The sequence below is a fragment of the Canis lupus genome, chromosome 6 (assembly GCF_003254725.2).
Source record: "Canis lupus dingo isolate Sandy chromosome 6, ASM325472v2, whole genome shotgun sequence".
NCBI classification, from domain to species: domain Eukaryota; kingdom Metazoa; phylum Chordata; class Mammalia; order Carnivora; family Canidae; genus Canis; species Canis lupus.
This window is the reverse complement of record NC_064248.1, coordinates 25,758,884-25,781,675: the sequence shown is the minus strand read 5'-3', so window position 1 is coordinate 25,781,675 and position 22,792 is coordinate 25,758,884. Positions and strand designations below refer to the sequence as shown.

General features: G+C 42.9%; 1 protein-coding gene across 5 annotated transcripts in view; it reads right to left on the bottom strand.

The window, feature by feature from the left end:
• The window catches only part of TMC7 (transmembrane channel like 7), a 62,116-nt gene that overhangs the window by 9,218 nt on the left and 30,106 nt on the right, over positions 1-22,792 (bottom strand). For 2 of the 5 annotated variants that reach the window (XM_025416395.3, XM_049110926.1), the window contains exons 7-16: positions 21,278-21,425; positions 20,063-20,236; positions 17,928-18,085; positions 14,378-14,495; positions 13,978-14,075; positions 12,000-12,186; positions 8,427-8,557; positions 5,556-5,714; positions 1,475-1,553; positions 240-421 (exon numbers count right to left, since the gene is read on the bottom strand). In XM_025416395.3, the coding sequence (XP_025272180.1) occupies positions 341-421; positions 1,475-1,553; positions 5,556-5,714; positions 8,427-8,557; positions 12,000-12,186; positions 13,978-14,075; positions 14,378-14,495; positions 17,928-18,085; positions 20,063-20,236; positions 21,278-21,425 (1,333 nt within the window). In that variant the 3' untranslated portion in view covers positions 240-340. Of the gene's footprint in view, positions 1-239; positions 422-1,474; positions 1,554-5,555; positions 5,715-5,781; positions 5,804-8,426; positions 8,558-11,999; positions 12,187-13,977; positions 14,076-14,377; positions 14,496-17,927; positions 18,086-20,062; positions 20,237-21,277; positions 21,426-22,792 lie in introns of those variants that run through there. The other 3 variants (XR_003123968.3, XM_025416396.3, XM_049110925.1) reach the window with 3 other exon arrangements.

Genomic DNA, 22,792 nt, shown 5'->3' with positions numbered 1-22,792 from the left:
AGTTAACTGTAAAAGACAACATAAATAAGCTTTTAGAAATATAAAAGGGCTCTCTTTCCTCAGTCTTTGTTCTAACAGCTTAATAAGTTAGTTTTGAGGGAGAGTCACTAAGCTGCTGGTCTATATGCAAACACTTGGTTTGAACCTGCTTTTTCTAAGTCACTGAAGCCCTACATAGGGCCCGGGTGCCAAAAATACCACCACCGCAGCTGCACATATGGAGTCACCTTCAGAAAACATCAACTCCAGAAAAATATATTTTAAAACTTCTGCTCCGAACCCAGACCTGTAGTCTTGGCAGGTCACTAGGTCAGCTCATGAGCCACACGTGGCGGGATCCTCATTGATAATCCAGTCGGTTCTTCATATCCCTCTGGGCTTCTGTGAGTTTCTGGATCAGGTAACGCTTGTCACGACTTTCCTAAAGATAGAAATCAGTGCAAGAGCACGTTCAATATATTTGAAAACAAGTATCATCATTGCAACCTAATCAATTACCTGTCAGACTCAGGGTTAAGGATCCTAACCATGGACAGTTGTAATGGCCTCCAAACTGGTCTGCCTCTAGCACCTGTGCCCCTCCACAGTGCCTTGTTCACAACATGGCCAACAATCTTTTAAAAATGCACATCAGACTGATGGGGCACCTGGGTGGCACAGTTGGTTGAGTATCTGACTCTTGGTTTCCACTGGGGTGGTGATCTTGGGGTCCTGAGACTGAGCCCCGCATGGGTGGAGTCTGCTTGACATTCTCTCTCCCTCTGCCCCCCTCCTCACCCCCATTGGCTCGCACACACGCAAATGCACACACATGCTAAATAAATAATAATCTTTAAAAAATGTACATTAGGCTGCTACCTAACACACTTCATTGGTTTCCCATCACACTCAGAATTAAACCCAAACTTGTTAGCAGAGCCCTCAGGCTATGCTGTGACCCCAGCTGATAATCCAGCACCATCTTGTCTCTCCAGCCAGGCCACCTGTCCTTCAGCTCCCAGGAGTGCTCTCGCTGTCCCCTCTGCCTCTTACTCTCATCCCTGAGACCTCCCACAATTGGCTCATCATTCAAGCTTCAGCTCCAATGTCACCTCCTCAAAAAGGCCCTCTGAGGCCACCATCTACAGCAGCAGAGGGCTGCTCATCATCTAACTACCTCGTCCGTATTACCTTCATGGCAGCTACTGCTACTGGAATTCATGGTTTTTAACTATTGAGCAGTCTCGTCATCCTTTGTCACCACAGTATCCCAGCACAGTATGAGGAACAGGTAGTGGTCAATGTACATGTTGAAGGCATGAATGAGCCTGTGACTGGATGAAGCTGGGGAAGGCCTGGCCTGAACATAGTTCAGGGAAGTAGGGGTGAGCAGGGCCCCAGCATTCCTCCCTCTCTCTAGGGAAAGCACCACTTTCCGTTAGGTGTCCTGGGTAGATGTCCTCAGCCATGACCCTCTGCACCTGTTCTTCCTTACCAGGGACAGCTGCTCTCGAAGCTGGACCACCACTCGCTTGTGTGCTCCGGCCAGGGCGATGAAGTAAAACATGATGAGGCTGCAACACAAGGGAGAGGTCACTAGGGAGTTTGTGCCATTTGACGGCCACTGGAAAAATAGCTGGATCCACCTTTCCCAGAACAGGTTTATTTTGTGTGTGTGTGTGTGTCTGTGTGTGAGAGAGAGAGAGAGAAGGGAGAGGGAGGGAGGAAGGGATGGATGGATGGATGGAGGGGAAAGAAGAAAGAAAGTGGTGGGAGGGAGAAGGAAGGAAGGAGAAATCTGGGGTTGTGGGTGTGAGCCTTGGATTGGGTACAGAGATTACTTTTAAAAAATCTTTTAAAAAGAAAGAAGGAAAGAAAGAAAGAAAACTCTCCCAAGCAGAGGGGATCAAAACCAGCCCCAGAGGGGTTTGTAGCTGGCAGTGTAGCAGAGACTGATTCATGCCTTGCGTCTTAATATTAAAGACTGTTGGTGTTCTCCTGTCACACACGATATGACAGGGAGAGAGAAGGAAATGGTCTAGACAGCTCAGTGGGGAATGAACTGGCTGTGGATGATCACTGTTGAGACCTCTCTGACCTTAGTTTTCTCATTTGTATAATGGGAATAATATAGTAAGACCAGGGACAACAAGCCTAGGATAATACATCTTTGGATAAAAGCAATTGGCAACTAGTTCCTATCTTCTGCGAGGTCCCAAATCTCAAAATGGGGGTGGTTGAAGTTATTATCTTTGGGGGAGAGGGGCAGAGAATGAGCCCCCCAAGAGCCCCCCAAGAAAACAGAAGGCAACTTCATTACATTCCATGAAGGGCAGATGGATTCGTGTCCAATCTCCCTGTAGAGGGCTAAGGAAATAAGGGCCACTGGAATCACTGATATCAATGGTACTCTTCTGGAAGACACCATGGCCACAGGACAAGTATGGCCAGATCAAGTAGCCACCACCAGATGGCACTAGCCAAGCGAACCCACTAGAATGGAGTAGCTGACCTGAGATACTCAGAATTCCAGCCTGACTGTCTGCACAGCTTCCCAAAGTCATTTTATTAATCTCCATCAAAGATATCCTGCCTTTGGGGTACGTGGGTGGCTCAGAGGTTGAGCATCTGCCTTTGGCTTAGGTTGTGACCCTGGGGTCCTAAGATTGAGTCCCATATCAGGATCCCTGCAGGGAGCCTGCTTCTCCCTCTGCCTATGTCCCTGCCTCTTTTTGTGTCTCTTATGAATAAATAAATAAAATCTTAAAAAAGTATCCTGCTTTTATTTATTTTTTAAAGATTTTTTTTATTTTTCTGTTTATTATTGATGCTCAACCACTGAGCCACCCAGGCATCCCAGTACCCTGCTTTTAATAAATAAATTTTGGGGGTTCACTTCTTACATGGTGGTAGGGTTTTACTGTAAGAATATCTGTATCATAATTGCAGTGATGTCATTACAGTTAATATATGCCAGCTACAGTCAATTCCAGTTATGTGTGGTAGTTATATTCTATAAAGTCTCCAGGAACACTGAATTAATGAATTCTGAACGAATGTAGGGGGAAGCACAAGGAGGGGGTAGGTTCCTGGAGTCATCTGTCACAACATTTTTGTCAACTGATCAATACCTTGTTTTATGTTTCATATTTATTGAGAAAGAAAGTTATCAATAATAACCTAGTTTCTGTTTAAGGACACCTTATCTAGGGGCAGCTGGGTGGCTCAGTGGTTGAGGATCTGCCTTCAGCTCAGGTCATGATCCTAGGGTCCTGGGACTGAGTCCCACATCGGGCTCTCCACCAGGAGCCTGCTTCTCCCTCTGCCTATGTCTCTGCCTCTCTCTGTGTCTCTCATGAATAAATAAATAATTAAAAAGAAAAAAAAACCTTACTTAAATACTATTGTTGATTCCTTAACATTGAACTCTGTCACCAGAACTATAACACATCTCAATGAAGCTTATCTAACACGCCTATTTTCTTTGTAAGGCACATCACAGCCCTCTTGGACTTAGGAATGACTCGAAGCACTTCAGCACTATGCTCATGGCCATTTTCAACTGTGAAATGACCCACCCAAAGCACAAAATGCAAGAAACTTAGGTCCCACATAGATCACAAAAGGACACTTAAGTATAGTACGAGAGGTGAAGCAAGAAGGCAGCCTATTGCGCTGACTCCAGCTGGTAACATGCATGCTATGGTGTGAATCTCTGGGCCCAACCCCCCTCCCCGAGAACATATGTTGAAATCCTAATCCCGAGGTGATGATATTAGAAAGCAGGGGCCTTTGGGAGGTGATTAAGACATGAGGACAGAGCCCTCACAAGTGGGATCAGCGCCCTGATAAAGGGACCCCAAAGAGCTAGTCATCTCTTCTGCTATGTGAGGAAAAGAGAAGTCTGCAAGCCTGAACAGGGATCTCACCTAACCATGCTCACTCACACCTTGATCTTGGACTTGCAGCCTCCAGAATTGTAAGAAATAAATTCCTGTTGTTTATAAGCCACCTCACCTATGATATTTTGTTATAGCAGCCCAAACAGGCTAAGACAGTGCTTTTTGGGTGATTCAAAGTTTTTGTTACTCTGAGTCCACAAATGACCATGAAACTGCCTTGAGTACTGATTTGGGCAGTTTAGCAAGTAGGCATATTTACAATACACAAACAAAAAATGGAATCCATGAATAATGAGGATAGACTGTAATTAGAACAACACCCAGGGATCCCTGGGTGGCCCAGGATCGAATCCCACGTCAGGCTCCCGGTGCATGGAGCCTGCTTCTCCCTCTGCCTGTGTCTCTGCCTCTCTCTCTCTCTCACTGTGTGCCTATCATAAATAAATAAAAATTTAAAAAAAAAAAAAAAAAGAACAACACTCAGCACACACTAAGATTTCAATGCACACCTGTGACTAGAATTACTTTTTTTTTACTCTTTTTTTTCTTTTTTAATGTAGACTCTACACCCAGGGTGGAGCCCAGTGTGGGACTTGAACTCACAATCCTGAGATTGAGACCTGAGCTGAGATCAAGAGTCAGACATTTAACCAAATGAGCCATCCAGCTGGCCCAATAATTTTTTTTTTCAATAATTACTTTAACACTGAATATGATTCACTTGCAGAAAAGACTTGTCACCCTGACATACAATACCTATCATTTACTGAGCCTTTTTACCAAGGGCCAGGTCCTCTGCTAACGCATTTCACTTTGTTAACCATACTTCCTTCTTCTTACAACCTATGCTATTCTTACTCTCGTTTTCCAGGTGAGGAAACTGAGGCACAGAGAGGACGCATACTAGGTACAAGTAGTATTGCCAGGGTTCAAGTGCATATTTCTAATCTGGTGCTCTTCTCTCTGCCCAGTAATCACTTCCTTTATCAAAGAGCAAGTGATCTTATAAATAATCAGGAATATTATTTAGCAATGTTCATTGAATTTTTATGTCGGGCATTGGGCTAAGTGCTTTAGCTGCAGGATCTTACTGAACTCACTCAGTGACCTTCTTAAAGAATCACTATTGGGCAGCCTGGGTGGCTCAGCGGTCTAGTGCCACCTTTGGCCCAGGGCCTGATCCTGGAGACCCGGGATCGAGTCCCATGTCGGGCTCCCTGCAGGGAGCCAGCTTCTCCCTCTGCCTGTGTCTCTGCCTCTCTCTGTGTCTCTCATGAATAAATAAATAAAATCTTAAAAAAAAAAAAAGAATCACTATTATGGAACCTCTGGGTGGCTTCCCACTCTTGGTTTCAGGTCGGGTCATGATTTCAAGGTTGTGAGATTGAGTCCTATGGCCAGCTCCCCACTCAGCATGGAGTTTGCTTGGGATTCTCTCCCCCTCCTCTTACTTCTCCCCCATTCACGCATGCATACTTTCTCTCTAAATAAATAAATAACTACATAAAATCTTAAAAAGAACTCACTATTATGATGCCCATTTTAAAGATGGTAACTGAGGCTCACAGAGGTTTGGTAACTTATCACATGTAGCAAATGAGCTCTCACTTCCCAGTAGAGAAGGGTCCCTGTACCTCAATGGAGAATATCTGCAAGGGTCTAGGCAGTTCTTACCAGATGATCATGAAGAAAGGCACTGCGAAGGCTTCCGATGTGACGCCATAGACCAGGGACTGCAGTGAGCTGGGAAAGGTGCTCACCGTCTTGGGAACCACCTCCCAGGTGGTGTTGAAGTTGGTGAATGGCCCACAGGCTTTCGAGGAAGGGATGCTGCTGGGATACAGACCATGGGGCTCAGGGTGATGCATGTAGCCCAGGCTGAGCCTCTCTCCTCTGCACGCCCATATGCTTGTTATCATGACCTATGAGGAACTGCCTGTTCATAAGGGCCTTTTAGTACATTAAGGGCAAAAATGTTGGGGCACCTGGATGGCTCAGTGGTTGAGCATCTGCCTTTGGCTCAGGGCATGATCCTGGAGTCCCGGGTTTGAATCTCATTTTGGGGCCCCTGCATGGGGCCTGCTTCTCCCTCTGCCTCTCTGTGTCTCTCATGAATAAATAAATAAAATCTTAAAAAAAAAAAAAAACTCAAAAGAGCCTCATTTTAAAAATAAGGCTATAAAAGACTATTTCGGGACAACTGGAGATATTTGAAAAAGTAGAAATATGACATTAATATTAATTAGATATAATAATGTTATGATGCATGCATGGGAAGGAGGATGCTCTTATTTTTAGGAGCTGCACACTCAAGTATTGAGCTCCAATCTTCTGTGCACCCCCAGATCTCAAAAGAGGGTGGCTGAAGCTATTACTTAGGTATGTCATGATGCCTATACCAATTTCAAATAGGTCAGCACACACAAAAAAATGTATGCAGAGAGAGAAAACAAATGTAGCAAAATGTTAACAACTGCGACATCCAGTGAAAGGTAGAGGAGTGTTCACTATTGCTATTTTTCTAACTTTTCTACAGATTTAAAATTATTCAAAATAAAAAGTGGGGAAAATTTAAATAAAATTACAATGGAAAAATTTTGTAATTAAGGCCTAAAAGAATTGCCTACATTCACATCAGAAAGTTCTGTGTATAAGATTTTCCACTGCCCCTCTCTATAGATTAAAAAAACATTCTTGGAAGCAACCTAACTATTGCTTAAGAAAATGGATGAGCAATTTATGATCCATTCACAAAACAGAATACTAAAAAACCACTGAAAGAGACACAGAGATGTGAAATGACTGGTTCCCAAACAGAAACTAAGTAGTTGGGAAAAAGGACTGGAAAATGAATTTCCATCATATATACTCATGCTTTTTTAAAAAAAATTTTGTGCCATGTGAATGTGTTTATTATATATAAAATCAAAGCTAAAAAACATTTTAAAACAATAAGAGTTCTATATGTGCTGGCATAAAAAAGGGCACAATATAAAATTACATGAAAAAAAAAACAACAACCAAACATGATTACAGCATTATTCCGTATGTGTGTTTTTTTTTTTTTTTAAAGATTTTATTTATTCATGAGACACAGAGAGAGAGAGGCAGATACACAGGCAGAGGGAGAAGCAGGCTCCATGCAGGGAGCCCGATATGGGACTCGATCCCGGGTCTCCAGGATCAGGCCCTGGGCTGAAGGTGGCGCTAAACTGCTGAGCCACCCAGGCTGCCCCTCTGTATGCGTTTTTTTTTTTTTTTTTCCCCCCGTATGTGTTTTTTAAGAATAAATACATTGTTTGTATGAATTTCTGGAAGTATTCATAAAATATTAATGGTGGTTACCTTGGTAGAATGGAACCAAGAAGGGAGGATATGGAGAAAATTTTCCTCTTTAATTTACACCCTTTTGTACTGTTTGACTTTTTACATAACATCTATAACTATAACAAAAAACAATAAAAAATATATACACTCAAATTGGTTAAAAAATAAAATCTAAGAGACAGATTCAAAGTTCAAGAATTTTAATTTAAAGATGAAGAAATGGAATTCCATAAGACTATAAGTCAGACAGATTGGTAAACTATAGCCCATGGACCAAATCTGGCCCACCATCTGTTTTTTTTTTTTTTTTTTTTTTTCCACCATCTGTTTTTTGATAAATAAAGTTTTAATGGAGCACAGTCTCATGCCCATTAGTTTATATCTTGTCTATGTTGCTTTCATGATGCCACAAAAGAGTTGAACAGTTGCTATCGACATCATATAGCCCACAAAGCCTAAATATTAGGTAAGCTTGCCCTTTACAGGAAATGTTTGCCGGCCTTTGGTATAAATAGTTATATTCCTAGGAAGTAGGGCCACTGGGGTTTGAACCCTCAACTTCTGATTCTTAGTCTTAAGCATGTCTGCTCTTACCAAATTCTACACTAGACTCTACTTCTTTGTGCCATGTTTGAATCATCTCTATACCCCTAGCGCAGTGCTTGTCACACTGAAGACACTCCAAGTCTTCTACAGGGAGCATGTATTATTTTTATAATCAGAAACAAAGAAATCATCCAAAAGGAGACTAGAAGAAAGGCACAAGGATAAGGGAGTAGGGTAGGACACTCTCTAAAGCAATGGCAACACTGCAAGCCCAAATTCTGGAAGTGGGCCAAGACATTCCAGTGTCCCAAGTGAGATTTCAAAATAAAGGTGGGCCTGGCTACCAAAACTCACTTACTGACTTCTGCAGGCAAAGTACCATGAGGAGAGCTAATAAAGAATGCAAGGGACCCTTTACTATAAAAGAGGGACATGTCAGGATGCCTGGGTGGCTCAGCTGTTGAGTGTCTGCCTTCAGCTCAGGTCATGATCCTGGAATCCTGGGATCGAGTCCCACATCAGGCTCCTGCAGGGAGCCTACTCCTCCCTCTGCCTGTGTCTCTGCCTCTCTCTGTGTGTCTCTCATGAATAAATAACTAAACTCTTAAAAAAAAGAGAGAGAGACCATGTCAAGAAGCAAGCAAATGTTCTAGAAAACAAAGTCATATTTACCGTGCCATGCTGATTGTCAGAGGTATTATTGCCAAACACAGTCCGATCAACAGCACCAACAGGAAGAAGAAATTAGAATTGGATGCTCTGAACTGCCTTGGGGAGGGTCTGCAGGTATAAAGAAGACTCACCTAAAGGGAGAGAAAGAGAGAGAAAAAAGTATGATAAATGAGCACATTCATACGTTTCAGTGGGAATGTAAACTGGTATGACTTTTCCAGAGGGTAGTCAAAATGAAACATGTTTAACCCAGGCCCTAATCCTGGGGAAATTCATCCCGATGAGAAAACAGAATAAAGGAGCCAAAATACATATGAATGGATGTTTACTGCCACAGTTGTTGATATCTGGGAATAACTGGAAGCAACCTAAGTAGCAATCAACAGGGGCCACTTGAAGGTTGAAGCGCATCTGGACAGTGGGAAAACGTGTAACCCTTAGGGTGAGAGAGCTCTACATCCTGCACAGCACTGTGAAGTGTGCTATGTGATGTTTACGTGTTTTTTTTTTTTTTAAGAATTTATTTATTCATGAGACACACAAGCTCCCTTGTTAAGTTTTAAAAAAAGTAGTACTTGGGCAGCCCTGGTGGCTCAGCAGTTTGGTGCCGCCTTTAGCCCAGGGAGTGATCCTGGAGACCCAGGATCGAGTCCCATGTCGGGCTCCCTGCATGGAGCCTGCTTCTCTGTCTGCCTGTGTCTCTGCCTCTCTCTTGCTCTCTCTGAATGAATAAATAAATAAATCTTTAAAAAAAAAAAAGTATTCCTTATAGGAGTTTAAATATGTATTAAATGGATTTACAATAACCTATAACAAGTTAAGGGAGATTTTGTTTCAATTTTTAAAAAAGCATATTTATTTTTCCTCCATATTAAAAGGAAATATTTCTGGGGTGCCTGGGTGGCTCAGTTGGTTAAGTGTCTACCTTCAGCTCAGGTCATGATTTCAGGGTCCTGGGATTGAGTCCCATGTCAGGCTCCCTGCTCAGCAGGGAGTCTGCTACTCCCTCTGCCTCTCCCTCTGCTCTCTCACTCACTCTCTCATGCTTTCTCTATCTCAAATAAATAAAATATTTTAAGAAAATTAAAATAAAAAATAAAAACAAATATTTGTATCGAGGCAAAAAAAGACTTGTAGAAATACCAAGTGGAAGGGGTGAGGGGATAGTAACAGGCATAAAATTTCTCCTTAATATTTAAAAAATTTTTAAAAACAATTTTATTTATTTATTCATGAGAGACACAGAGAAAAAGAGAGGCAGAGACATAGGCATAGGGAGAAGCAGGGTCCATGCAGGAGCCCGATGGAGGACTCGATCCCAGGACTCCGGGATCGCTCCTTGAGCTGAAGGCAGATGCTCAACCACTGAGCCACCCAGGTGCCCCTCTCCTTAATATTTTTAAAAACTACTTTATGGGGAGGAGGACCCAAGCTGTTCTGACTTTAGCAGCCCAGAAAATCTCATGAGCTGGATGGTAATGAGTACCAAGGACCCCTGATGTCCTGTTTGGGGGTGGCTGGCTGGTCAGGCCTGTAGTGTCAGAACTCAGCCCAGTGCCCATGACCTATTCTGTTACCCCCACACGTCTTTATTTGGCCAAACACAAGGAAAGCACTGGGTGACTAATATTTTCTGGAAAAGGAAAAAGTTCTTCTAAGTTTTCTCATACCCTTCTTTCCTTTGGTGTCTTTGACCAATGGAAGTTTCCACATGAGAAAGCACCAGAACATTCTTCAAAAGCCAAAACATCTGGGTAGGAAGTATGGCCCAATTCAAGGCTCTGCTTACTTAAGTATTCAATACCTTAAGTTCACAGTGCCTGGGTTGCTAAGTTGGTTGAGTGTCTACCTTCAGCTTGGGTCGTGGTCTCAGGGTCCTGGGATGGAGTCCTGCATCAGGCTCCCTGCTCAGCGGGGAGTCTGCTTCTCTCTCTCCCTCTGCCCCTCCCCACCACTGGTGCTCTCTCTCTCTCATATTAAAAATAAATAATAATAAATAAATAGCTTAGGTTCTAGAGTGAAGTACATCTGGAGTCACTCATAAGCTATGTGACCTTGGGCCAGTTACTTAACCTCTCTGAACTTCAGCTTCCTAATTTATAAAATATGGCTAGTATTAGTACCTACTTCAAAAGATGTGTGTAAGCATTACATGATAACCTGTGTAAAGTATTCAGCAGAGTGGGGGCCACATGGTATTCTAACAACCATGATTACTGTCATTATTATTAATACTACTATTATTATTATTATTTCCACTTCTGAATCCTTAGGGCTTGGCATAATAGGTAATTAGTGAGCATGGGGCCTGTTAACAGAGGGAATCTCTGGAAGAAGAGATCGAAGTCACCATATACATATCTGAATATAGTTTATAAAGTGTTTTTTTTTTAAGATTTTATTTATTCATGAGTGACACAGAGAGAGAGAGAGAGAGAGAGAGAGAGAGAGAGAGGCAGAGATACAGGCGGAGGGAGAAGCAGGCTCCATGCAGGGAGCCGAAGCAGGACTCTATCCTGGGTCTCCAGGATCATGCCCTGGGATGAAGGTAGCGCTAAACCGCTGAACCACCCTGACTGCCCAAGTTTTTTTTTTTTTTTTTTTTTTTTTAAGATTTATTTACTTTGAGAGAGAGAGAGAGAGTGTGGTGGTGGGGAGGCAGGGGCAGAGGGAGAGGCAAAAAGAATCTCAAGTAGATTCTGCACTGAGTGCAGAGCCAGAAGCGGAGCTCAATCTCATGATCCTGAGATCATGACCTGAGCTGAAACCGAGTAGGACACTCAACCGACTGCACCACCCAGGCGCCCCTGTATATAGTTTAATAGTGAGCATAGATTGCCTCTCTAATAAAAAAAAAAAAAAAAGAAGAAGAAGAAGAAGCTCAGTTAATAAGCCCAGATCAGTTAGTCCTCCTCAGGGCGACTCTACCCAATAAGCACATATCTCAGGCACAATGCTTGGAGATCTGCGAGCCATTTGAGGAGCTACACAAATAAATGAGAACTGAAAATAAATTCACTGGCTCCAACATCCAGATGGAAAATTGCAAAACTTAAATTAATAGGGACACCTGGGTGGCTCAGTAGTTGAGCATCTGCCTTCAGCTCAGGGAGTGATCCCAGGATCGAGTCTTGCATCGGGCTTCCTGCTTGGAGCCTGCTTCTCCCTCTGCCTATGTCTCTGCCTCTCTTTCTCTGTGTCTCTCATGAATAAATAAATAAAATCTTAAAACAAAAACAAAAACTTAAATGTTTTGTGAAACTAAACGTTTTGTGATCACTAAAATGTGCCACTGTCATCTCATGAATCAATTGTGGCTCAGCTCTTAGATGGTTACTTACAAAAACATTTAAATCACAGAAGCAGAAAAAGAAACCCTTAAACAAAACTCTGGAAATTATAAAGATGTGGAAATCCATTCAAAGTCTTTTTTCCAGAATAAAAATATCTATCAAATAAGGGATGTAATTTTGATAGTTTGATGGGGTGTGCATGGGCTGCAAATACAGGACCTGCCTTGCTAAATCAAGAATGGTCCAGAATATCAGCTCCCCACCCCTGCTCTCTCCTTACCTCTTTCACATAAAAGATGATAATGAATTTTAAGGTTGCAATTGCAGGGAGAAGAGGTGAGAAAAAGGCTCCAATCCAGCAAATGGTTTGCCCATAGACGATCCCCAGAACGTTATCAGGAATGGCAAATTCCTGCTGTCCCCAGCACTGAATCAGCTTCCAAGAGGAACAGTAGGTCACTAGGAGCCTGGAAACAAACAGGACAATTTCTCACCAGAATGGCCAGCACCTGCCAAGGCCACAGAACCAGGTCCACTAAATCAGGGCTGTTTCCACACACATTTCTTGTGGAAACTGATGAGTCACATGCCTAGAAGTTGCTGAATACAGTGAACTCTGGAATCCTTAAGACCAGAGGCTGAATCTCAGATCCACAGCCTCCGGCCAAATAAGGTTAGGCGAGGCTCAGTTTTCCTCATCTGGAAGGGAGGAGAATTATAACACCACCTACTTCACCAGGTTGTGGTGACAATTAATGACATGAGCAGTCTCTGGGCTCTTGCTTGCCACTCAGCCCAAAGAGTAATGCGCATTCACATAGAAAATGTCTTATGAGAACCCTAGCACCCAGCACACCACTTCCTGGAATCCTACAAGTTTCTTACAGAAACCCTAGGACTCAGGGCCCAAGATTAACACACATAGTGGTTCACTACAGATTGCCACATATTAGCAAAAATACCGGAAACAATCTAAATGCCGACCAGTAGGGGCCATGATGACAAATTACAAGGCATAGACTTATACTACACATTCTTTAAAATAAATGAAGAAAATCTATGTGTCTTGACACAGAAAGTTGTTCATGATATTCTGTGTGTACAAGGCGGAAAAAAAAGGGCAAGCTGCACACCAGTGTGGATGGATTGTGATCCCATTTATACGGGGAAAAAGAACACTTCTCACAAGACTGTGTGTTTACCTACATATATAGTTATGTAAATGTGTTTTTATTTTTAAGGACTGCTAGATCTACCCCAAAGTGTTAACAATAGCCACCTCTGAGAAATGAGGTGAGGCTGGGGAGCTATTCTATAAAGTTCTGTATTTATTTAAATTCTAAATATTTAACTTTTTTTTTAATAAGCACACATTCCTGTCATATTTGTGTAGGTTTTTAAAAGGAGAGTTTTGAGGCACCTAACTGGCTCAGTCAGTTAAGTGTCTGACTCATGATTTTGGCTCAGATCATGATCTCAGGGTTGTGAGACTGAGCCCCATGTCAGGCTCAGCACTGAGCGAGGAGCCTGCTTAAGATCCTCTCTCTCCCTCTGCTCCTCCCTTCCCCCGCTCTCTCATTCTCTTGCTCTAAAATAAATAGATATAAGTAAATTAATATATAAATAAATAAATGGAAAGTTTCTTTTTTTTAAAGTTTATTTTTAAGGGCTTACTGGACTACTTGACATGCCTGGATAATTTGTACATCTGGGTAAAAAAGTGGTTAAGTGCAGAGTTTCACCTAAGGCTCAAAGAGATGCCAATAATAATAATGCAATGACATCATAATCATGATGGTGATAGTTAATATTTTTTTGAGTGCACAGTACTTTTATCTGCATTTTCTCATGTAATCCTCACAACTGTGCTGTGAAGTGGCTCTGGCTACTATACTATCCCCATTTCACAGGCAGGAAAACAGGCACAGAGCTAAATACCTTGCTCGAGGTTACATGACCAGCAAGTGGCAGTGCTGGGGTGTGAACCTGGAAGGTCTCCCTGGATAGGATCTGTGCTGATGGCTGGAAGCCATCTCCATGGAAGCCTCAGGGAACCATTTCTGTTCATCCTACCTTTCAAGGGGGCACCTAATGGACTAGGGGGTTGATGTCCTAGAGCAGGTTGTAAGCCAGTGGATGGTCGTCAGTGATTCCTGTCAGCACTCTGTGAAGAGCAGCTGTGATGGGAGCCCCCACTGGGGATGTGGGAGGTACAGGAGGGGTAGGTGGAAAGAAGAGGGGGTATCCCTCACACTTACTTTCTAGGAAAATCCACAAAAAGTGTCACAGCCAAGATGATGATGAGGTCAAAGATCATCAGCTTGTACATTTCCTGCCCAACCTGGGTCTCCCAACACTGAAAACAAAAAAGATCAAAAGAAAATGAGGCCCAACTGGGGCAGAGAAAGCCAAGTTCTCACACTCCTTCCAATGCCCTGTCCACCCTCAGATCCTGTGGCCTCTGGAGGATCTGAGCTCCAGCAGAGACTCTGGTTTTCAAGCCTATAGACATACCTCCAGTGTCAACTCTGCTACACAGTAAGAAAGTGGATCAACTGGGATTCAAACCCATAGCTTTGAGGGCTGTTCTCTTGACGTTGAGCCTGTCGCCCCACAATGACCACCCCCCACAGGACGCTTCCACCCCTGCAGGCTCACCGGGTAGAGTTTCTGGTTGTAGCCACAGAGCTCACAGGAGTAGTTATCACAGGATGTAATCTTGGAGCCCAGGGTGAACACCAGCACACAGATGGTAGCCAGCCGCATAAAGACACACCTGCAGGGAAAAGAGGGAGGAGAGAGGATGGGAAGAAGCAGCCTCAGGGCAGGCTGGCTCCTTGGAACTGAGGCTAGAGGGCAGAAAAGCTTCAAAGCAAACCCACAAGTAATTAGCATTGTGGGTCTATTGATTTCGACTCAGGTCATGATCTCAGGGTCCTGAGATCAAGCCCCATATTGGGCTCCACACTCAGCATGGAATCTGCTTGAGATTCTCTCTCTCTTCCTCTGCCTCTGCCTCTCCCCACTACTTGTGTGCACTCTAAATAAATAAATAAAACAATAAATAAAATCATTTTTTAAAAATCTCTAAAATGGGAGTGCCTGGATGGCACAGTCAGGGAAGCATGCAACTCTTGATCTCGAGGTTATAAGTTCTTTTTTTTTCTTTTAAGATTTAATTTATTTATTCATGAGATACAGAGAGAGAGAGAGGCAGAGATACAGGCAGAGGGAGAAGCAGGCTCCCTGCAGGGACCCCAACGTGGGACTCGATCCTGCGACTCCAGGATCACGCCCTGGGCTGAAGGTGGCGCTAAACTGCTGAGCCACCCGAGCTGCCCGAGGTTGTAAGTTCTAGTCCCACATTGGGTATAAAGATTACTTAAAAATAAAATCTTCTTAAAAACATCTAAGGGGCACCTGGGTGGCTCAGTGGTTTAAGCACCTGCTTTCAGCTCAGGTCATGATCCCAGGGTCCTGGGATTGAGTACCCCCCCTGCTGAGTAGGGAGCCTGCTTCTCCCTCTCTTGCTCCCCGACTTGTGTTCTCTGTGTCAAAAAATAAATAAAATCTTTTAAAAATGATAAAAAAACAAAAACACCTAAAATGGTAAATTTTATGTGATGTATATTTTTTGCTACAATTATTTTAAATAGCAAGGGAAAAAAATGCACCAGAAAGCTGGCAATTTCTGAATCCACGATGATAGAGCCACACTGTAGAACATTATGCATTCCTGAAGGGAACTAATTGAATCTTCTAAGTAAGAGGTTTGAGTGATGTCTGATATATTGAGAATGGGAAAAGCATGTTACAGAGTGTCACTTACATATGATCCTATTTCTAAAAGAATACAAAATGTGCGAATGAACAGGAACCCTGCAGATGAGGGCTCCCTGGGGAAGCAGGATTCAAGTCAGAAGGGCAGAGTGGGCTAACCATTTTTTAAAGATGCTTTTCTATTGCTTGATTGTAAAAAATAAAAGAAAGAAAGAAAGATGAGGGATGCCTGGGTGGCTCAGTGGTCAAGCATCTGCCTTCAGCTCAGGGTGTGGTCTCGGAGTCCTGGGATTGAGTCCCACATTGGGATCCCCTCGAGGACCCTGCATCTCCCTCTGCCTATGTCTCTGCCTCTCTCTGTGTATCTCTCATGAATGAGTAAATAAAATCTTTAAAAAGAAAAAAATAAAGATTAAAAAGAAAAAGCAAAGTCACACATCTGCTCACTCTTCTCATTATGCAGCACGCCACCTGACATTGCATCCTTCCTGGTGGAATGCGAGTACCCAACACCACTGAGGAGGGGCCTATAACTAAAAATGGAATCTAGGGGTGCCTGGGTGGCTCAGTCAGTTAAGCATCTGCCTTTGGCTCAGGTCATGAGCTGGGGTCTTGGAATCCAGCTCTGCATCAGACTCCCTGCTCAATGAGGAACCTGCTTCTCCCTCTTCTTCTACCTCTGCTGCTCCCCTGACTTGTGCTCTCTTTCTCTGTCAAATAAATAAAATCTTTAAAAAAATAATAAAAATGGAATCCAATAAAAAGAATCTACACAGCAGTTTGTATCAACTGTAGGCTACAGAACGACACAACATGAAGAAACAATGAACTACATTCACACTAGGGGACATTCTACAGGACAAATGCCCAGCTTCTCCTACAAATCAATGGCCTAATGAAAGGGAAGGGGAACTCTGAAAAGAAAAAGGGGGCTTAAGAGACATAATGACCAAACATAGCATGCGATCTTTGTTTGGATCCTCGTTTGAACCAACCAATCCTAGAAAGTCATTTGCAACTTTAGCAGGAAACTGATTTAATTTTATTAGGTTTGCTGATCATTGGTTAACGGGGGGAAAAGTGAAATAAGATTTGCTTAAAATAATCCAGCAAAAGTGTGTGTGTGTGTGTGTGTGTGTGTGTGTGTGTGTGAGTGGAGAGGACAGATGAGATAAGTAAATTGTTGGTAATGACCAAAACTAAGTGATGGGGAGACTGAGTGGCTCAGTCAGTTAAGTGGCTGCCCTTGGCTCAGGTCATGATCCTAAGGTCCTGGGATCCAGCCCTGCATCAGGCTCCCTGCTGGATGGGCAACCTGCTTCACCCTCTCCAATGCTTGTGCTCTCCCAACTCTCTCAAATAAATAAATAAAATCTTAAAAAACAACAAAGAAACAAAAACCCTGAGTGATGGGCACATGTAAGTTTATTATACCTTTTGTTGTGTTTAAAGTTTTCCATATTAAAAAGTTTTTTAAAATGTAAATGCCATTTGAGGCATGAAACACTCTATTTCACACAATCCCCTCCCGGTTTTCTTCAACTTATTTGTGTTAGATAAGACCCTGTTAGATAAGACCCTCCTTTACAGCAGTTCTTTCTTTTTTTTCTTTTCTTTCCTTTCCTTTTCTTCCTTCCTTCCTTTTCTTTCGTTTTCCTTCTTTCTTTCATTCTTTCCTTCCTTCCTCTCTCCCCTCCTTTCTTCCTAAGAAACTGAGTATTTATCTAGAATGAGAAGAGATATTATCACAAATTATAAGAAGCCCACTGTAAAAAAAAAAAAAAAAAAAAAAGAAGCCCACTGTAGCAAACATAGTCTTGACCTGGCCACACATTCTCGGCACTCGCTATCCCAGCAGATGCCATAGCTTCCTGATGCAAGCACCCCTCTCTTCCCAAGGCCCATATTTGGGGGGTAGTGAGGTAGGAGCATGGGAGAGTTGATGCCTCTGGGAGCCAGCCACCCTTACGGAGTACAGGATAAACACTTTGGTGAGTGGGAACCCACTAAGATATTTCCCACCTAAACTCCCAGTTGCCCGATGGGACTGAGCCCCCACTGCCAATAGCCCCAATAAGACACCCTTAATCAACTGCCTTCCCTTCCCCCTCTCATTTCTTCATTCCCCTGCTGGTAGACACTTGTCATTTCTAATATCTTCTGAGCAATACCACCTCCCAGGGCCCCAACCTATGCCCTCAGCTGCTGATGCACTAATACATGAACCAAAAATATAATACCACTGAGTACATGCTTAAGTCAAAGAAATTTCATTGCATGGGCAAACTCTGATTCACTCATGGGGGCTGCCTAAAGGTTGTAGAGGATTCTTGGCTCAGCAGGAAAAGGTGCCACAGTGGATTAGCAATGTCTGCCATGGGCAAGAAAGTGGGCAAGTGGTGACCTGCTTGGCATGTCTAGGCATTACCTAAGAATTGTCAGCCGGATCTCAAAGCCTGGGGAATAATCCTCATAGTGGATGATCTTGGCAAAGATCATTGGTGTGATAAAATTGGCCAGCGTGATCACAATAGAAGGCAGGTACAATATCAAGAGGTTCTCTCCAAAAACCATCTTGTCAATTTCCTATAAAGATAACAAAGGGAAGTTGCATCACAATAGAATTGATCTTGGAAGAACTTAATTATATGTACTCAAGTCACGTTGTACACCTTATATATGTCAATTTTATTTCAATAAAACTGGAAGAAAAAAAAAGAACTCAACTATACATATTTAGATAACAAACAAAACGAAACCCATATGTCATTCAACATGGCCCCTAAACATAAGCCATTTCCGGGAAGCCTGGGTGGCTCAGTCGGTTAAGTGTCAGACTTTTGATTTTGGCTCAGGTCATGATCTCAGGATCGTGAGATGGAGCTCCATGTTGGACTACATGCTGAGCATGGAGTCTGCTTGGGATTCTCTCTCTCCCTCTCCCTCTGTCCCTGACACTCTCTCTCTCAAAAAAAAAAAATTATTTTTATTTTTTTTCTTTTCCATTTTTTAAAATTGAAGTTCGATTTGCCAACATATAGTATAACACCAGTGCTCATCCCATCAAGTGCCCTTCTCAGTGCCCATTACCCATCCCCCTGCCTGCCTTCCCTTCCACTACCCTTTGTTCATTTCCCAGAGTTAGGAGTCTCTTATGTTTTGTCACCCTCTCTAATTTTTCCCACTCATTAAAAAAAAATTTTTTTTAGGGGATCCCTGGGTGGCCCAGCGGTTTAGCGCCTGCCTTCAGCCCAGGGCGTGATCTTGGAGTCCCGGGATCGAGTCCCACATCGGGCTCCCTACATGGAGCCTGCTTCTCCCTCTGCCTGTGTCTCTGCCCCTCTCTCTCTCTCGAATAAATAAATAAATAAAATCTTGAAAAAAATTTTAATAAAATAAATATAACATAAGCCATTTCCTTTCTTGGGTATTCAAATAGAGGAACCATTCTCAGTACCACAGGAAGAAAAACTAGCTCTATTGGATTAATTAAGGTCAAGTATTAAAAAAAAATCCACGTAGTCTGTATCAATGGGCAATTTAAAGTATTTTCAAGGCCATAGTAGTCATTGATTTGGACTAGCCACTCTCTCCTTCTTTCAGGGTAATGGACTATTTGGCCATATATATGGTCATATATAAAACCATGTATGGTTTTATACATATAAAAAATATATATAAGTTTATATATATATAGGGCTCCCTGCATGGTGCCTGCTTCTCTCTCTGCCTATGTCTCTGCCTCTTTCTCTGTGTGTCTCTCATGAATAAATAAATAAAATCTTTAAAAAAAAAAATTCTGGTCAAAGGGACGTGAGCAGACATTGCAAGTGCAAGCATCAGGTCCTGCCCTTGAAGGAAATGGTGTGCCTTCCCATCCCACTCACCTACTTCCCATTGGCTAGAATGTGGAGGTGTTGAACCATCTTGTACCATACAAAAGAGGGTGTAGCCTAAGGATGTCAGAGCCGCAAGATGGAAAGAACCTGGGTTCCCCAATGATTGATTTCATGAAGCAGAGCCACCAGACCAATATGGATTTTTAAAACCACTGCTATTTTAGGTAAACTGAGGCCCTAACTAGTAAGTAGTGGAATTGGGGATTAAATCTAAGCAGGCAAATCTGAATTTGAATATTGTGGATTCCAAGAGAAATTCCAAACACCCTTTTTGGATGCTGTTGTATTTTTATTAAAAGTAGAAACTGGAGGTGCTTGGGTGGCTCACAGTTGGTTAAGCAACTGCCTTAGGCTCAAATTATGATCTCAAGGTCCTGGGATTGAGCCCTGTGTTGGGATCCCTGCTCCATGGGGAGTCTGCTTCTCCCTCTCTCTGTTGTTCATGCTCTCTCACTCTCTCTCTCAAATAAATAAACAAAATCTTTAAAAAATAAACAAGTAGAAATTGGTCACCTCTGATTTTCAGTTCTCTGTCACAGCAGCCAGAAATCCTTATGTATAAAACAGAAATGATGATGGTCTCTACCTCAGAGGCTTGTAACGCACTTGGCATACCTAATGTCCAACCAGAGTAAAAGTTAAACTACTTTCACAGAGGACTCACTTTTTTCATGTGCTCTTGTGAGAATATTGTTGCTCTATAGATTGCATAAAAGCACGCCGCCAAAACAGCCAGAACGATACAGTTCAAAAACAGCCTCAAAGAGTAAATCCGTATCGTCTCTTCTGATGTCCTTTCTGCTATCTTTTGCCGTATTCTTTCTTCCTCCAGGTCTGCCTGAGGGCCAAAGAAAACTCATCCGTGAGCACGGGATGAAGGGATATTCAGGGGTGGAATCTGTGATCTTCGTCATACCCCATCCATCCATCTCTAACACCTTCCTGTTAAGAGAAGATACCTCTGCCCAGGTATCTTCCCAGACCAAGCCCAACTAGCTTTCACGTCTACTAGGGGTCTACATCAAGATAGGGCCTCCTATCTAAGACCACAGGTAGGGGCACCTGTGGCTCGGTCTATTAAGGTCTCCCTTTGGTCAGGTCATGATCTCAGGGTCCTGGGCTGGGGCCCTCAGTCAGGCTCCCTGCTCAGCCAGGAGTCTACTTCTCCCTCTCTCTTTGCCCCTCCCAGAATTCGTGCTCTGCACACTCTCTCTCTCTCAAATAAACTAAATCTTAAAAAAAAAAAAAAAAAAAAAGACTGCAGTGAGACTTTGCAATAAATGTGAAAAAAGAAGCATAACCTATTCATGGCATTACTTATAGGTAGTATGTGTCTCATTCCTTTTAAACAAATAATACATTGGGTTTGGTACCTTCCATCTCACTTTATTACGCTTTTGTTATGACTGTCCCCTCCTTTTCTTGGTGGGTTTGGTCAAGATCCTACTTCTTCCTCTTTCTCCCCTTACGACTCTGGAAATTCTCTTGCACTTTTTTCCCATTCTCTCCACTCCACCTTAGTTCTGTTTCTCCTGGTGTAAGTGATGCATGACAGGTTCTCATCAGGTGGAAAACTAACAGGATAAGGTGGTGGGGGAAGGAGGGAAGACATCATCTCCTCCCACCCACTTTTGTCCCTTCCAATCCCCAGTCCAATCCCCAATCCACCTCCCCTCCAACCCCAGTCCACCAGCTCTGGGGAGCTGTTCTACATGGAAAGTTCTTGAAAATGACACGGGAAACTTGCTAAGCACTGGTGACCGCCTGCCCCCAACCCCCTAGCTCCTCTGCAAGCTGCAATCCCCCCGCCCCACCCTGCTTTCCAAGGCACAACTTTGCTGGCAAGGAACCCGCCAAGAGAAAGCCCAGGAGCACTCACTCGGAGCTCATACCGCAGGCTGCTGTGCTTCAGATCTGCCATGCTGCGGTTGGTGATGCAGAAGTCCCAGCCAGCAAAGATCTTGTTGCAGTAACTCTGGAAGTGTTCCTCACTCCGGATCAGGTTGATTTTGAACCCTTCCACTGACCTGAACCCCAAAACACCATTACCTTTCTTATAAGAACAACAATGGAAATACAGGCCATTGGCTTTGTTTACAATAAAAAAGTTATGACTGGCTGCCTTTTCCACTCATTTTGACAGGGACAAGTTTTGGACCATGCTATACATGCGTGGCAGCTCACCAGGTAGCTCATTGTTGAAGATCATTTCCTTTCATCTATTTGAGGGCTTCTCTCACAGCTGGAATAAAATCCAAACTCTTTAACACAGCCTAGAGATCCTGCACTATGCCATCTTTCCTCCCATGTGGCCATTCTGCTGTAACTTCCATGGCTTTTCTTCCTTTCTTATATGCACAAACTTCTCTGGCCCCAGGACCTTTGCACTTACAGGACCCTCTACCCAGTCCTGGGACACTTCTTCCCCTGCATCTTCCCATGGCTGCTTCTTTCCCATCATTCAGGTTTTGGCTTAAATATCCCTTCCAAAAACACCTCATCACCCTCTCTAAAGGTGTGACCCCACTGCAGGTTAGTCTATTTTCTTCACAGCAATGCACCTAATCTATAATCATTATGTGTTTACTGCTTGTAGCCCCTTAACCTGACTTAATTTTAAATTCCTTGAGGGCAGGTACACTGGATGTGTTGCCACTTTTATATCTGGAGTGCCTGGACCGTAATATGACCACCATCCAACCTAGGGATAAATGAATGAATGACTTAAATAGTAAAATATCCAAATATTTAGTGAGCACATGTTCAGGTCAGATTCCAGTCTGTTTCACACTTCGTAATTTTAATTTATTCAAACGCTTTCCCGGAAAAAATACACCCTAGCATTTGATGATATGAAAACATCATACGCCACACACTGTGGAAATGAAATGGTATTTTTTAGGATTTGCTAGTACATTGTGAAGACCACAGAAGTGTAAGGAATTACAATGATCATTCTGCCAAAAGGTCACAGCCAAAAAATTTATATTAGAACCACCTGGAATGCTCTTCCAAAATGCAAACTCCCAGATGGTTTCAGACTCTGAGATTCTTAATTCGGTAGGTCTTACATGGGGCCCAGAAATACATTATTTTATAAAGCTCCATGGTGATTCTGAGGTCCTATCCCAGTTGATAACCTCTGATTTACACCAAAACTGTAGTTTACAGATGAGAAGTTTAGAGATACAGAGAAGGGAAAAATTATTTTCCCAGATCCAGAGTTACTGGCAGAAGCAGGGCTCATTTGATGATGATAATAATGATGATAATTTTAATTCAATAAATGTCTGGAAGGTGCCAGCCCAGTACCAAATTCTTTACCTACCTTGCTTCACTTAATCCTCCTAGTAACCCTTCCATTGTGCACATTTCACAGGTGAAGAAAATAAGG